We start from the raw sequence: 14,725 nt of genomic DNA on the forward strand, positions 1-14,725 counted from the left end.
GTTTGCATGTGTAACTTCCTCCCAGACTGAGATGTAGTATATTTCTGGTACCCAGAAAGCTTTGTGCTGCCTCCTCACAGCCAGTTACTGCCCACCCCCACCCCACAACCCTGGCCCAGGTCATCTGCTAAAAGTCAACAGTGTTGATTCTGCCTGCGATTTGAACTTTAGGTGAGTGGTGAGTGGAAGTAAATGGTGTATTCTCTTGTGTCTGTTTTCTTTAACTCAGATTATATCTGAGAAGTATCCATGTGGTTGGTGTATAGTATTTTACATACATTTTTTTATTCCGTTGTTGATGGACATTTTGGTTGTTTCCAGCTAAAATACTTGAAATGCTTTTTTTATATAAACAACAGGTTTGATTTTTCTGAACACGTAATGTATGGTTTTGTTCCTTAATATTTTTAATTTTTTAATTTGGTATATATATATTTTTTTTATTTTCCACATCTGTAATACTTACAACTTTTTGGTTTTTTTACAGAAAATAACTGCTGAGTTTTTCTTTATTTTCTCTGACACCATTTTCTTCCCACATTGCTTCAATTATTTGACCCAGTTGTAAAGGAAATAGACTGAAAAACAATGAGTTTGTTGAAAAGACAGAATTTTAGTGTTGTTAGACCTGGTTAGGAAGCTGTGTGTGCAGTTATAGCTGCTACAGACGCAGGGCAAAGGATCACATGGTTTACCAAGAAGAGAATGTTGCTCAGCAATAAAGCTGGGGCCATGCCCTGATTTCCACTGAAGTGCTCTCTTCTTGCCCTGTTACTTTAGTAGATGGGGAAGCACCAAAGCCTTTATTTCTCCTTGAATAAAAAAAAAGTATTTAATCTTTTCAAAATATAATCTGGAAGTATTAATTTACAACAAAATACAAGCCAATCCATTTGGAGACCTTTTTTCCTAAAATATAATTCAAAACAGAACAGCAAATCATAGCCATCAGGTTTACCACCCATTTTTGTACAGTCTGGTTAAAAAAATTAAAATAATAGTTCATGGCACATGAAAAGTATATGGGATCCAAATATCAGTATCATGAGTAAAATTTTATTGGAACATGGCCACATTAATGTGTTTGTTAGCTGTGGCAGCAGAGTTGAGTTGTCACAACAAAGACTATATGGCCCACAGTATAAAATATTTTTTCTCTGGCCCTTAACAGAAAAAGTTTGTTGACCCTGATTTTTTAAAAGGGGGAAAAAACATAAAAATGTTTTTTGAGGCATTTTTCGATACTTTTTAAAAAAATTAGAAGCATAAAAATTTTCATAAGGGTATGGTTATTTAAATTATAATTTAAAGGATTTTAATGTGGTTTGACCTAAAACAGTAATTCTATAAACTATATAAATATTCTTTTATCTAATTTAGGTGAACATAGTAACAACTAAACTTAACTTTTAAAAATAATCATAGCTGGGCTGGGGAGATAGCTCAGTCGGTAGAGTGCTTGCCTTGCAAGCACAAGGCCCTGGGTTCGATCCCCAGCACAGCAAAAAAAAAAAAAAAACATCATAGTTATAATGCTAGGACCATCATAATTTTCCTAGTATTTTTGTAATAGTATTTTCTAATTTAATGAGAATAAAAATCTTGCACTAAACTGGGCGTGATAGTACAGTGGTGCACACCTATAATTTCAGCTACTTGGGAGACTGAGGTAGGAGGATTGCAAGTTCTGTTCAAGGCCAGCATGGGCAACTTAGTGAGACCTTGTCTCAAAATTTTACAGGACTGGAGGGTAGCACAGTGGTAGAAAACTTGCTTTGTATATGTGAGGCCCTGGAGCCAATCTCCATTGCCACCAAAAAAAACAAACCAAAACAAAATTTTCTCTCTCTCTCTCTCTCTCTCTCTCTCTCTCTCTCTCTCTCACACACACACACACACACAGTCTTGCATTAATTTCTTATTCACTGTTATTCACTATCATCATGAAATATGTTGTTCAGGAAAAATGACATTTTAAATCGGATGTTCTAAATGATAGTTACAATATGTGAATTACCATTATTCATGGACTTCTATAAGGGTAGGTTGGGATGGACCTTAATTCTGTCATTTAAGGCCCACATTTTGTGAATGAGGTGTTGAGGTTGAAGCTGTTAAAATTCATAGCAATAAAATAGAGTGTCAGTAAAAACATTGGTAGTAAATGTTGACTTCTGAATGTATAAGAGTGCAGTATAGTAACTGTTCAAAAACTAGATTCTTTCCTTGAAGTCAAATTAGACTTAATTTAAATCATTAAATTTACAGTCTGAGGGCTGGGGTTGTGGCTCAGTGTAGAGCACTTGCCTGGCATGTATGAGGCACTGGGTTCGAGTCTCAGCACCACATACCAATAAATAAATGATAATAAAGGTCCATTGACAACTAAAAAAATATTTTTTTAAAAATTTACAGTCTGAGCTCGTCCTGCTGTCCCACACATATTTCCCAATCCTTTGGAATAAAAATGCCCCCTTCTAACAGGCTAATTATTTTTTTCCTCCCATTCTGCAAATGTACCTGGTTTATCACATCTTTTTTCTTTAGCACTCATGATTCCTGACTCTTATTTGCTACTTAGCAAAGATAGCTTTGCATTGTTAGATGGTTTCATGCATTTTCTGTTGCTATTATAGCAAATTACCACAAATTAGTTTTTAAAACAATACAGATGTATTATCTTGCAGTTCTGTAAATTCAGATCTAAAATGGATCTCCCACACTAAAATAAAGTGTCCACAGGACTGGTTTCCTTTCAGAAGCGCCAGATGAGAACCCTTTTCTTGTCAGCTCTCTGAGGTGCTTGCATTCCTTGTCTTGTGATCGCTTCCCCGTCTTCAAAACCAGCAGCATGGCATCTTCAAGTATCTGCTGTGATACTTCTGCTTCTGCTAAAAGACCCTGATGTTACCTTAGGGCCCCTCAGATAATCCAGGATAATCTCCCAATCTCTTGATTTAATGACATCTGCAAAGTCCCTTTTGCTGTGTAAACTAACATAGTCCCAGACTTTAGGGATTAGGACACGAACTTCTTGGCGGATGTTAAGGGTGGGAGAGTTTACCCACCATGGTGCAGGATTTTTTGTAAAATACGAGCTTTGATTTTTTCTCATTATAATAGCAATAATATGTGTTCATTGTAGACATTTTAGAAAATTGTTAAGAGAAGAAAGCTCATATCTCCAAAGGCAACATTTTGATGTATTAAGCTTTCTTTTTCTCACATTTGTGTATAAGAATTTTTTTCCAAAAATAATCTCTTTCTTAATTGACATATTCATATAATTCAGTGTGGTATTTTGACACATGTATGCAGTATCCAATGATCAAATCAGGGCAATTAGCATATCCATTACATCAAACATACCTTATTTTTTATATTGGAAGCATGCAGAAATCTTCTATTTTGGAATATACAATAAATTGTAATTTCTTAATCAGCGTATTCAGTTTGTATATAGTTTCAATATAGCAGTAAACAAACTTTTGCTTCTATATTTTCATAGCTCTTTGTGCCTTATGTAGTAGCTCTTCCATATACATTAGTTGTTTGATATTAAGTACATGCTGAGAAATTAATGTTTGTTCAAATAGTTAACTTTATTTATAATGGATTAATTTAAGCACTATGATTAACTAATTTCACATCTGTATATTTTATTTGATGATTGGATGTATCCTTTCATAAACTTTTCTTCCGATTTCTATCCTTTAATAATCCCCAGTTTATTTCCATTCAGCCTTCGAAATGGAACAGAACATATGAATGACTGTGCGTGTCGTTGAAAAAACTTTCCTGGACTGCCTGCTGCCTGCTGCAGTGATGGATCTAGGTCCAGGAAGCCCACCTCCTGAGTCACTTCACAGAAGTGCTCTGGAAAACGACAAGAAGACATGATCTGGGAGAATGAGAAGTCAATATAATACTTCTTTTGTAGAACTGGAAATCATGCTATTAAACATTTGAAATATTAGTTATACTGCATTTGCTTTTAAATTTATTTCCCTATAATTTTCTGATAACATGTCTCCTACTTTTAGAGGTTTGCTGTACATGATAGTTTCGGATAATACTTCTTAGAACACTCAGCTACCAAAATACATTCATAAGAGTTGGGAGGAGAAAGTCACATGGGACTTCACCTTGTTAGTTTGAAGTAACAAATTTAAAGTGGCCTCACTGTTTAAGTGTCTTGAGGATAGCATAGTCTGTAGATGCCAGAACTCCACTTTGGTCTAAAAGTGATATAATAATAATTGATACAATCTCTTCAGAGAAATTGGAGAGGTGTGTTGCTTTTATAGTTCCAAGTGGAACTGAAGTTTGGAGTTTATTTTCATCTGCAAGGATACTTTAAGAAACGTTCCCAGGTTGCCCGAAGTGCCGAGTGGCTGACCGTCCCAGTCCATCACAGCATACTTGGTACCCAAGGTTGGCACTCGCAACTGAGTTGCATCCCTTGAGCATCCAACGCAGCCCTTCAAAGACCTTCACAGACAGCTGAGCTCCCCCCACGCACTCGACTCTCAGCCCCTTCTGTATGATAGAGCATCAAGCAGAGGCTGGAAGCAGGAGAGGAGCAGTGGTACATCGTGTCAGTATTTCCTTCTGCTTCCCAACCCTGCCGATGCCAGGCGATGCCTAGTAGCAGTTTGCATGAAGTAGAGAAACTTTGGACTGGGGGAACACCACCTTCTTGTAAGGATTTTTATGAATAATGGGATAGTGAGCAAGAAATTGTATACTGTACAGTAAGCAAACTCAACCTCTGTCCAGAGGGAAGCACTGTCTCTTGTCATCCAGGCTGTTCATTCCATAACCATCCTTGAAGAGACAGTCCAGAAGAGAGATTCAGTGCCTTGGCTTGCAGGATGTCCAGAAATGTGAGACCCATAGAGAATGGTGCACCTACACTGTTTTACCTGTGTACATGTTTATTACCCATCTTTGCCAAAGAATAGCTTCTCGAGCGTGGACATTTTGGGGATTTTCTCGATTCCTATCTACACTGCTTAGAACAGTACCTTCCCCTTAGTGGGTGCTCAGTAAATGTTTGTTAAATGAATGGATGCATGTGAGTTATTTGATTGTTTCCTAATGATAGATTTGAGAATGATGAGAAAAAATAATACCTATGTTTATATTTCTACTAACAGCTCATTGGTGTTTTGACATTACCTTTAAATATGTTCTGAAAGCAAATTTTTATTCTAATCCTGATCTTTATTATCAAATTTGATAAAAGTATACAGTGAAAGAAAAGCCGTGGGAAAGCAGATTTTTACTGGTACATGTATTTTGATATAGTCAGAACCTTTTGAAACAAAGAAATGTGTGTAGACAAACCAATAAGAGCAACAAATGCCACAGCACATTGAGCTACAATGTACCACATGGATTTAATTAAAATTTCAGCTAAATTTTCATCTTATTCTTTTACTGTGGGAACTAAGTGGTTATATTCAATTTTGTTAAGTTAACTTGGTTTATGCTAAAAATTTTCTATGTCCTTTGGGTTTTCATAACTCTCCCAGTTACATCAAGAATAGGAATATTTATCCCTATAAATATTCATAGCCTGTATGTAGTTATAATGCAGCGTTGGGTGGCATTATAAGTAAGAAGAGTGGAGTTTGGTGTTAGCTCTGCCCCACATGCTGTACAATCTTGGACAGTCCCTGAGCGTGTACCATGTTTTCCCTTGTACCTTGAGGAAGTCAGAATAGCTACTTCTTAATGTTTCAGATCTGCATCTCTTTGGTTTTTGTTTACTCACACAACTATCTTTTGTTGTTACTCCTTTTTTAGGTGATATCCTTGTTGCTGTGAATGATGTTGATGTTACCTCCGAGAACATAGAGAGAGTTCTGTCCTGCATTCCTGGACCTATGCAGGTTTGAACATTCTTTTTCTTATAGTGAGTTAAGTATATATATCTTGTGCCATTTTATTTTTTAAGAAAATTGTCCTGTATAATTGGTTAGTTATATTTATACTCGGATATATAAGACATTTTAGTTCTTGGTAACATGTTTAGCTTAGGGGCATTGTTCTGAAAAGGGAGAAAAATAGCTACAAATAAAACTCATCCTAAGTAAAGCAACAACAGCAACAATAATAAAAACATAATTACCAGTTTGCCATTATAACTAACATATGTACTGATGGCATTTTAGTTTCTAGAAGAACCGTTTTAAAGTCATGGAAATTTTTATTCTCTGACTTATTAAAGTCGCTATTGCTATAAAAAGATTTTTTTTTTGGAGAAATATGGTTCATATATATAATTGAATACTATTCAGTCATTAAAATGATGAAATTCTGTTATTTACAAAAACATGAATGGAACCAGAGAGCTTACTCAATATGAAGAAATTGAAATGTCAATTTCATGAAACTTGAAAACAGAATGGTGGTTACCAGAGGCTGGAGAGGTTTGGGGGAGAAGGGAGGGAGAAAGGTTGATAAATGGGTACTAAGTTACATTTAGATTGGAGTAAGAAGTTCTGAGGTGCTACTGTATAGTAAGGTGGTTATAGGTAGTAATGAACTGCATATTTCAGAAAGCTAGAAGGACTTAAATTTTTACCCTAAAGAAATAATAAATGTTCAAGAAAACAGCAAACTTTAACCTAATTTAAATATCATGATGTATACATGTAAAAAAAATCACATTATTCCATTAACATATACAATTTGTATATTTAATATTTTTAGTTATAGATCAACACAATACCTTTATTTTATTTATCTTTATGTGTTGCTGAGGATCGAACCCAGTGCCTCACACGTGCCAGCGCTCTACCACTGCGTTACAACCCCAGCCCCAATTTGTATATTTTTATGCACCAGTTAAAAAACAATAACAACTTTATAAATTAACTGGAAATTCAATTGTTAAAAATAACACTAAACATTTAAAATTAACAAATATCTAATTTCATTCTTCAAAGAGCTCTAGGCCAAAAAATAAATAAAACAGAATGGAGTGGAGAGAAAAAAAGAAGACAGGGAGAAGTCTCTTCTACCTTACGAGAGATATAACCACTCCCATGATAAACTCAGTTTTTAAAAAATGAATCTAGCTACATTATCATCTTATGTGGTAAATATTACTGTCTATCCAGGACGGTGTGAGGAACTCTTCTGCAGAGATAAGCAAACACTCTGTTTTGAGTGATGATGCGCTCTTCTTCCTCCTTTGTAAATTTACAGATATCCTTTTGCAAAGAAGCAATAACCTCTTGTTGTTCCATTCATTTTTTCTTGTAATGTTGGCATTTCACCTGTAAAGTTTTCTGCCCCTTTTGAAGAGCTTTAATTTTAGTTTCTTGCTGGCAAACCCTATTTAGGGATTCATCCTCCAATTCACCAATTTTGGCTTTCACACTCTCCATAATTTGTTCCAACTCATTAGCTCGCTGTTCCTGATGGGCTGCTTGGTTTTGTTCTAGCTGAAGTTCATTTTTAAGCTGCTGGTTATGTCCTGCAAGCTCCTGTATCATGTTCTGTTGACATGCCGTTTCTTCCATCAACGTTTTCAAATTCTGTCTCATCCTCTGTGATGAGTGTTTGTCAAAAAGCATGAGATCTTTAATATCTGGTCTTTTGACTAAGCACAAAGATTTTAAGCCATGCTTCATCAACAGCACATTTACACTTTACCATTCTGCTGCTTCCTGCTGTTTTTCACGCGTGAGTTTTTTTGATAATTGACTGGACTCCTGAGTTGTAGGGGCTGCCGGAGACATAGTTTCTTTTGTAGAATCAAAAGAAGTGCATAATAAGAAAATTTGAGTTGCCTCAGTCATAGCACATTCCTCTTGCATTTGATACCTGGTCATTTGAGTTGATCTCAATTTAGTCATCACCCAGTGAGTCTCAGGTCTGAAATTGGATCTTCATCTTCCTCAGCAGCGGCCTCCCACCAGCAGCCCCGGCCCAGCCGACTCGGGCCACAGCCGAGGGGTGGCCCATCGAACACGAGCGCGTCGAGGGCCCGCCCAGGCGCTGCCTGCGAGCAACCTTATAAAAAGATTTTTAATACCATTTTAAAAACAAATTATAGTATTTTCTTGAATTTTCTGTTTTTTGGTAAAATTTGTTAAACTACTTAATGAATTATTTTTACTCTTTGTAGATAAAAATAAATGTATTTTATGCTAACTCACTTCAATAAACTTACATTTTGTATCACAGGTGGCATTTTAGGATATTAGATGTATTTTGGAAGTACCTTACCTCCTTTTTAGGAACTCTTTGTTCTCATTGGATCAGGAATTCACTTTCCTTTTTTCTTAGGAGATCAAGAAGATGATGTACTTCAGCTAGGTTAGAGGATCTATTAGGCAGTGAGAGGATGAAGTGGTTGGGGATGGTTAGATAGAAGAATAAAATCCTTGAGGGATCAGAAGCTTACCTGTATGTGTTTTGAGATTATGAAATAAGCCCTGCGAGGAAATTTCTTATTTTCTAAGAAATAAGATTTCCCTCATGCCTACTTCCTTCTGTGCTTTCAGGTGCATGTGCAGACTTCCACAGATGCTCTGTAAATTTAGCTGTCTTTAGAAATGTGAAGTGAAAGTATTGAAGTGACCATGGCAGCCACTGACAGTAGTGACTGGGAGTGGATAGAAAGATATAGGTAGAGATAAGGTGGTGTTTAGCTGGGACCGGGGTTAGGTACCAGGAGAGCCTTGGGCGGGGCGGGGTACTAGGGTGCCTCAGAGAGTGAGACGGCCACTAAATACCCATCAGTAAAGAGGAACTGCAGCGTTGTATCCTCTGAGCGAGCTTCCCCCAAATAAAGTGCCCATGTGTCAGCTCTGAGTGCGGGCCCCCGCTTTCTTGCCCGTGTTGGTTGCAGGTGGATTGCCAGTATTGCAGAGCTTAACCATGTTCATGTTTTCTGCAGAATCACATATTTAATTAACAACTGCAAATTCATTGATGTACAATTTGCATAAAAATGAGAGAAAGAAATAATGATTTGAATATTTTTGATCAAGTCTATCCTCAATCAGTACATCCTCCCTGAGTTTGCAATAGCTGCAATAGGTATCTGTTTGTTCAGTTTGCCTCATACCATGAGCATTTTGCTGTACTGTGTGTTGCTCTGAGTTTAAAAACATGTATTTTTTATGCCATGTCTGGTGCCAAAATGAAAAAATAGCAGTTTATTTTAAAGATGAAGGAAAACTGACTCAGTCTTATTGTAGTGAGAGACTACACTATATTATGTCATGGCATAGCCTTTCTAATTTAATTTCAGGGGGGTTTTGATGATATACAACTTCAAGATATAATTCTATCATAAGTATGTATTATTGAAATATTTTTATTATTTTAGAAAAATAGTATGACTTTTTATTATGAAAGGAATTTCATAATAGAAATTTTATTGTAGAAACTTTGGAAAATTCATCGAAGTAAGGGACAAAATCTCTTAGACACCCACCACCTAAAGATATCTACTATTAATATACTGAAGTATTTCTTTGTAGTATTTTCTCCTACATATAAACATATATTATAGTAGCAAAATTGGTATTATAACTGTCTTTTTCAAAAAGAAACATCTACGTTTAGGGCAATGTATCTTTAATTAAACTATATAAAAGATAGTTTAGTTTAAATTCCTTTAACTAGAAACTATATTTAATTGGCAGACCACATTTTTCCTACTTTGTTACTGTTAAGGGGGAGGGTAAATCGTAAACTTTTCACTAGCAGCCGTTGCCCCAAGGCCAGGTAGACTAGGAGTTCAGGGAGACAGGAGTAGGACTGGGAGGAGAATGAGTGTGTCTGTGTGTCCCGCCATGAGTCAGGTGTTTGCTGATATCATTTCCTTTTGGCTTTCCATCACTGTGACTAAATACCAGAGAAAATCAGCTTATAAAGAGAAAGTATTCTTTGGTTTGCAGTTTCAGAGGTTTTCAGTTTGTAGTAGGTCACTTGGCTTTGTTGTTTTGGGACCTGTTGTGAAGTAGAACACCATGGCAGGGAGTGGACGGTGGAGCAAAGTTTCTCATCCCATGGTAGACTTAAGAAAATAGATAGGAAAGAACCAGAGTCCCAGTGTCCCTTTCAAGCATACCAGTCAGTGATCTAACATCCTCCAGCCAGGCCCCACCTCTTAAAAGTTCTACCACCTTCCAACAGTGCCATAGACTGGCGTACAGGCTTTGGGCAGACATTTAAGATCCAAACCATAGCATTCCATACTTGAACCCAAAGGCTCATGTCCATCTTATAATGCAAAATGCATTTAGTCCATCTTCAAGGGTCCCCTTGAAGTTTTAGCTGTTCCAGCATTGCTCAAAAGTCCAAGTCCTGAGTCTCCTCTGAGACTTAAGACAAACTCAGCTGTGAGTCTTTTCAAAAGATTTTACAGATGTAATGGCGCAGGGTAACCATTTCCATTCCAAAGGGAAAGCACAGGAAAATAATGAGGAGAAATCGGAACAAAGCACAACTGAAACCTAGCAGGGCAGACATGAAATCCTATAGCTTCATGTGTGGATCTGAGTCACACACATGCCACGCAGACTCCAAAGGGCTTGGGCAACACACTCCTGCAGCCTTGCTGGCTGCTGCCCACATAGCCATCTCTCAGACTGGCTCTGCTTGTGTCTGCGACTTCCCTCACAAGGCGTACCACATTCCTGGAATCTCTGACTTCCTGGGGTCTCTATTTCAGCTCCAACTTTATCCTCACAACTTCAGTAGGCATGGCCTTGTCAGGGGCTGCTTGCAGAGATTCCAACACTTCCACATACTGCTTGACCTCCCAGGATATCCTTTGAAATCTGGGTGGAAGCGTCCATGACCCCATAACTCTTGCATCTGCATGCCTGCAGATTCAGCATTGCATGGAGAACAATGCTGACCCGCATGACCGCTCCATAGGCCCCCTTGCACCATGGCTGCAGTGACCTCTGAGTGTTCTGCTGGTTGAATGTGGGGAAGTAAACACCTAGAAACAGTGTCTTGTGTGGCCCTGAGTGAACAGGGTGCCCCATGGCTTTCTTTTCAAAGACCAGTGTTTGAAATGAGTTTACACTTTCACACCCATTAGCCTTCGGTGGTGCCAATTCCTGAGATTCTCTCCAGGCATATTTTCGATTGTCCATGAGCAAAGCACTTGGCTTCTTTTTCAAAAAATATATATTTCTTTTTAGTTGTTGATGGAACTTTATTTTTATTTATTTATATGTGGTGCTGAGGATTGAACCCAGTGCCTCACACATGCCAGGCAGGCATTCTACCACTGAGCCACAACCCCAGCTCCTACTTGGCTTCTTTTTAATGACATTAATCCTCATACCCTCCTTGGCTGCAACTTTAAACATGCTCCTTTTCTGGCCAAACTGCAGGGTTTTCATATCTTTCTCTTTTTTCGCTCTCAGTTCTCACCGTAAGCTGGATAAAATTAGCCAGTAATGCCCATGCCAGAATTCTGATCTGCCTTGAAATTTCCTCCACCAGATTCATTAGTCTGTTGCCTTTCTACTCAGCCTCCCTCAAAGTTTCAGGGTATAGACAAAATGTAGACAGGTTTTTTGTTTTTGTTTTTGTTTTTGTTTTTTTAATTGTCGTTGCTTTGGTTTTTTCCCCCAGAATGTAACTCAGTTGGCCTCTAGTTCAGGTCCCAGTAGACTCTCATTTCCATCCGAAACCTGGAGCCTGGCTTTTCCTCTTCACATTTCTATTAGAATCTTGATCTTCTCAGCCCACGCTTGAAGTGCTCATTAGGATCTGCTTATAGTGCTCTAGGTTTTCTCTAGCTTGCTTCTCCAGACTCTTCCAAATTTGTCCTGTAAACTAATTCCAAAGATGTCTGAACCACGTCATCGGGTGTAGTCATAGTAATGACCGCACTTCCCAGTACCCATTTTTTGACACTTACGATACAAACCATAACAAACCTACGAGATGCGAGTTCTCCATGTGCGTGTTTTAAACGTGAGGAAAAAGCACTGTGGATACAAGTTTGCAGAAATAATAAACAACTGAAACCCAGACCAACCTCAGAGCACGGGTCCTCCCAGTTCACACAAACCTGTGTAGATCCTGATGCCTGTATCCCTGTGTTCTTGCTGGGTGTTTTAGTCCGCTTTTCCACTGCTGTGACCAAAAGACCTGACAAGAACTGTTTCAGAAGAGGAGGTTTATTTGTTGCTTGTAGATTCCGAGATATCAGTCCATAGATGGCCAACTCCAATGCTCTAGGCTGGAGGTGAGGTAGAACATCAGGGTGAAGAGTGTGTGGAGGAAGGCTGCTGAGGACATGGCACCAGGAAGCACGAAGGCATGGCCTGCCACTGACCCCCTCCTGCCTAGAGTCGCTACCCACTTAATCCTTATCAGGGGATGAAAGCACTGATGAGGTTCAGGCTCTCCTAACCCAATCTTCTCACCTCTAAGCCTTCTAGCATTGTCTCACACAGGAGCTTCAGGGGGACGCCGCATATTCTAAACCATAGAGTGGGTCAGGGTGAGCTGTTCACTGGTTTGTGTCTGTGGCATTTGTTAGAAAGTTATTCAAGCACTAAGAGAGGAAGAATGCTTGTTTACAAGGAATGCCATAGGAGACTTGCTAACATCTGAATCTGGAAATAAACAACAGTGATGTTTTAAATATATATCAGAGTAAAAAATGGTCTGAAAACTTCTTTAGAGCAGTGTGAAAGAACAGTTGCCAAGGGAAAGGAGGTCAGACTTCCATTTAAAACCTCACACAGAACAAGTTTCCAAACGTTTCTGGGTTTTAGTTTCCTCATGTGTGGTCAAAGGGGATTTGAAAGGGTAATCTTGGAGCCCAGTTCCAACTCTACTGTTCTGTGCTTGATTTTTAAAAATAGTTTCTGTTGTAAGTAGATTCAGAATACCAGAATGAAGTCCAGAGGCAAAGCCTGTTCACTCACAAGATGTCAAAAGCCCAAATCATTTCTTTTAAAGCCAATTTTGAACATTTCCAAAACAGTTGTCATAGATTCTTTAAAAACATTAAGATCACAGAGTTGGGGTGTGCCTCAGTGGTACAGCATGTGTAGCAAGTGCAAGTCCCTGGATTCCATTCCTACCCCACCCCCAGTGTTAATACCATGAAAGGCAAGAAAGTCTGGAGAACTGTCTTAGGCTAAGATAAACAGGTGACATTGAGCCAAATATTATTCCCTGACTAATCCTGGTTGTAGTGAGGATCAGTTGTGTTAGTACAGCTTGGAAAATGTGGACTTTATTAGATAATAGTGCAGGTTGAGTATCTCTTATCCAAAATGCTAGGGATCACACTTTGGATTTTTTCAGATTTTGGAATATTTGCATAGACTTTACTAGTTGAGCATCTCTAATCTGAAACTACTAAGGGCTCCAAAATCTGAAACTTTGAAACATTTGTTGGTGCTCAAAATGTCTGGAATTTTGGAGCACTTTTAGATTTCAGATTTTTGGACTAGGGAACCTAATTCTGTACTGTCTTTAATGTTACAATTCTCAAGTAATAAATTATATTGTGGTTATGCAGGAGGAATCCCTTAACCTTAGGAGATACATACTTAAGGATTAAGTATTAAAATATCTGCAAATAATTTTCAATTATTTCAGCCAAAATTTTAAAATATCCACAGGGATGGGTAGAAAGAGAAGGGAGGAAGACAGGAAAAAAAGGCAGAATGAAGCAAATGTGGGGAAATAGTAACAGTGATAAAACTGGGTAAGGGATATATGGCAATCACTGTACGCTTTGTGTTATCTTTTCTGAGCCTGGGGATATAGCTCAATGGTAGAGTAGTTGCCTAGCATGCATGAGGTCCTAGGTTCAATCCCCAGTGCAGGAAAAAAAATTGCAACTTTTCTGTAGATTTGAAGTTTTTAAATACAAAGTTGTGGGTTTAAAAAAAAGGTTTTATACATTGAAAATGACAAGAACGAAGATATCCAGTGCCTTCCTTGATCCATTGCTACAGATCTGTGCATTCATTTATTCAACAAGCATGTAATTGTGCATATAGTTCATCATCCTTTCCTCAGCCTGATCAGGAAGTTCGGGTCCAAATGTTGCAGTTGCCTAGAATTTATTTCATTCAGCTCTGGGTCATAGCTGGCTTCCCTGGAGCTTTAGAGGAACCCAACTTATTTTCCAGGTCATTGGCCTGCAAATCATTTGTCTTGGCTCTTACCTGTCAGGTATTAGTTAGGCATAAAGGAAGGTACAGAGACTCCTTAGAGATGATACTTAAATGGAATGTTTTAACATTTATTATTTCCTCATTATACAAAAGAGATATTCATAATAGTTTGGGAAAAATTTTAAAAAAAGACTAGTAAATTTTTCTTAATTGTATGTCTTGTCTATTCTCGGAACCCCAGAGGAACTCTCTCTATCAGTATTTAAAAATGGAGGGCTGATGGGATTGGAGGTGCATTTTAGGAGTACATGAACGGGGCAGAGTGTGGAGCCTGGGGTCTGAGGACCAGGAAGTCAGGTTCCCCACAGGCCAGCAAAGGTAGTAAAGACCTGAGGAAAGATACTGACTTTGGGGTGGAGGAGGAGGAGCAGGTTAGATTTGAATACAGAGGAGCCAGAGAGGACATCCTGCCTGCAGAAGAGAAGCAAGAAGCCTTACAGGTTTCATCTTGAAGAACCCAGTGAAGGTGGCCAACAAGAGAAAAGCACAGAGGACCGATAATTTCCTGAGTCAGTCAGACTTGGTTCCTT

At 38.3% G+C, this 14,725-nt stretch overlaps 1 protein-coding gene and 1 pseudogene across 3 annotated transcripts in view; one reads left to right on the forward strand and one right to left on the reverse strand.

Annotated features, from left to right (window-relative positions):
• INTU (inturned planar cell polarity protein) overlaps positions 1-14,725 on the forward strand; it is an 84,656-nt gene that overhangs the window by 20,470 nt on the left and 49,461 nt on the right. For both annotated transcript variants that reach the window (XM_079153678.1, XM_079153679.1), the window contains exon 3: positions 5,812-5,897. In XM_079153678.1, coding sequence (XP_079009804.1) covers positions 5,812-5,897 — 86 coding nt within the window. The remainder of the gene's footprint in view (positions 1-5,811; positions 5,898-14,725) is intronic.
• LOC306669630 (centrosomal protein of 70 kDa-like) lies at positions 6,734-7,925 on the reverse strand (annotated as a pseudogene). Its single transcript has one exon. The product of its transcript is annotated as a centrosomal protein of 70 kDa-like (transcript).

Source organism: Sciurus vulgaris (genome assembly GCF_902686455.1).
Source record: "Sciurus vulgaris genome assembly, chromosome: 9".
NCBI classification, from domain to species: Eukaryota; Metazoa; Chordata; class Mammalia; order Rodentia; family Sciuridae; genus Sciurus; species Sciurus vulgaris.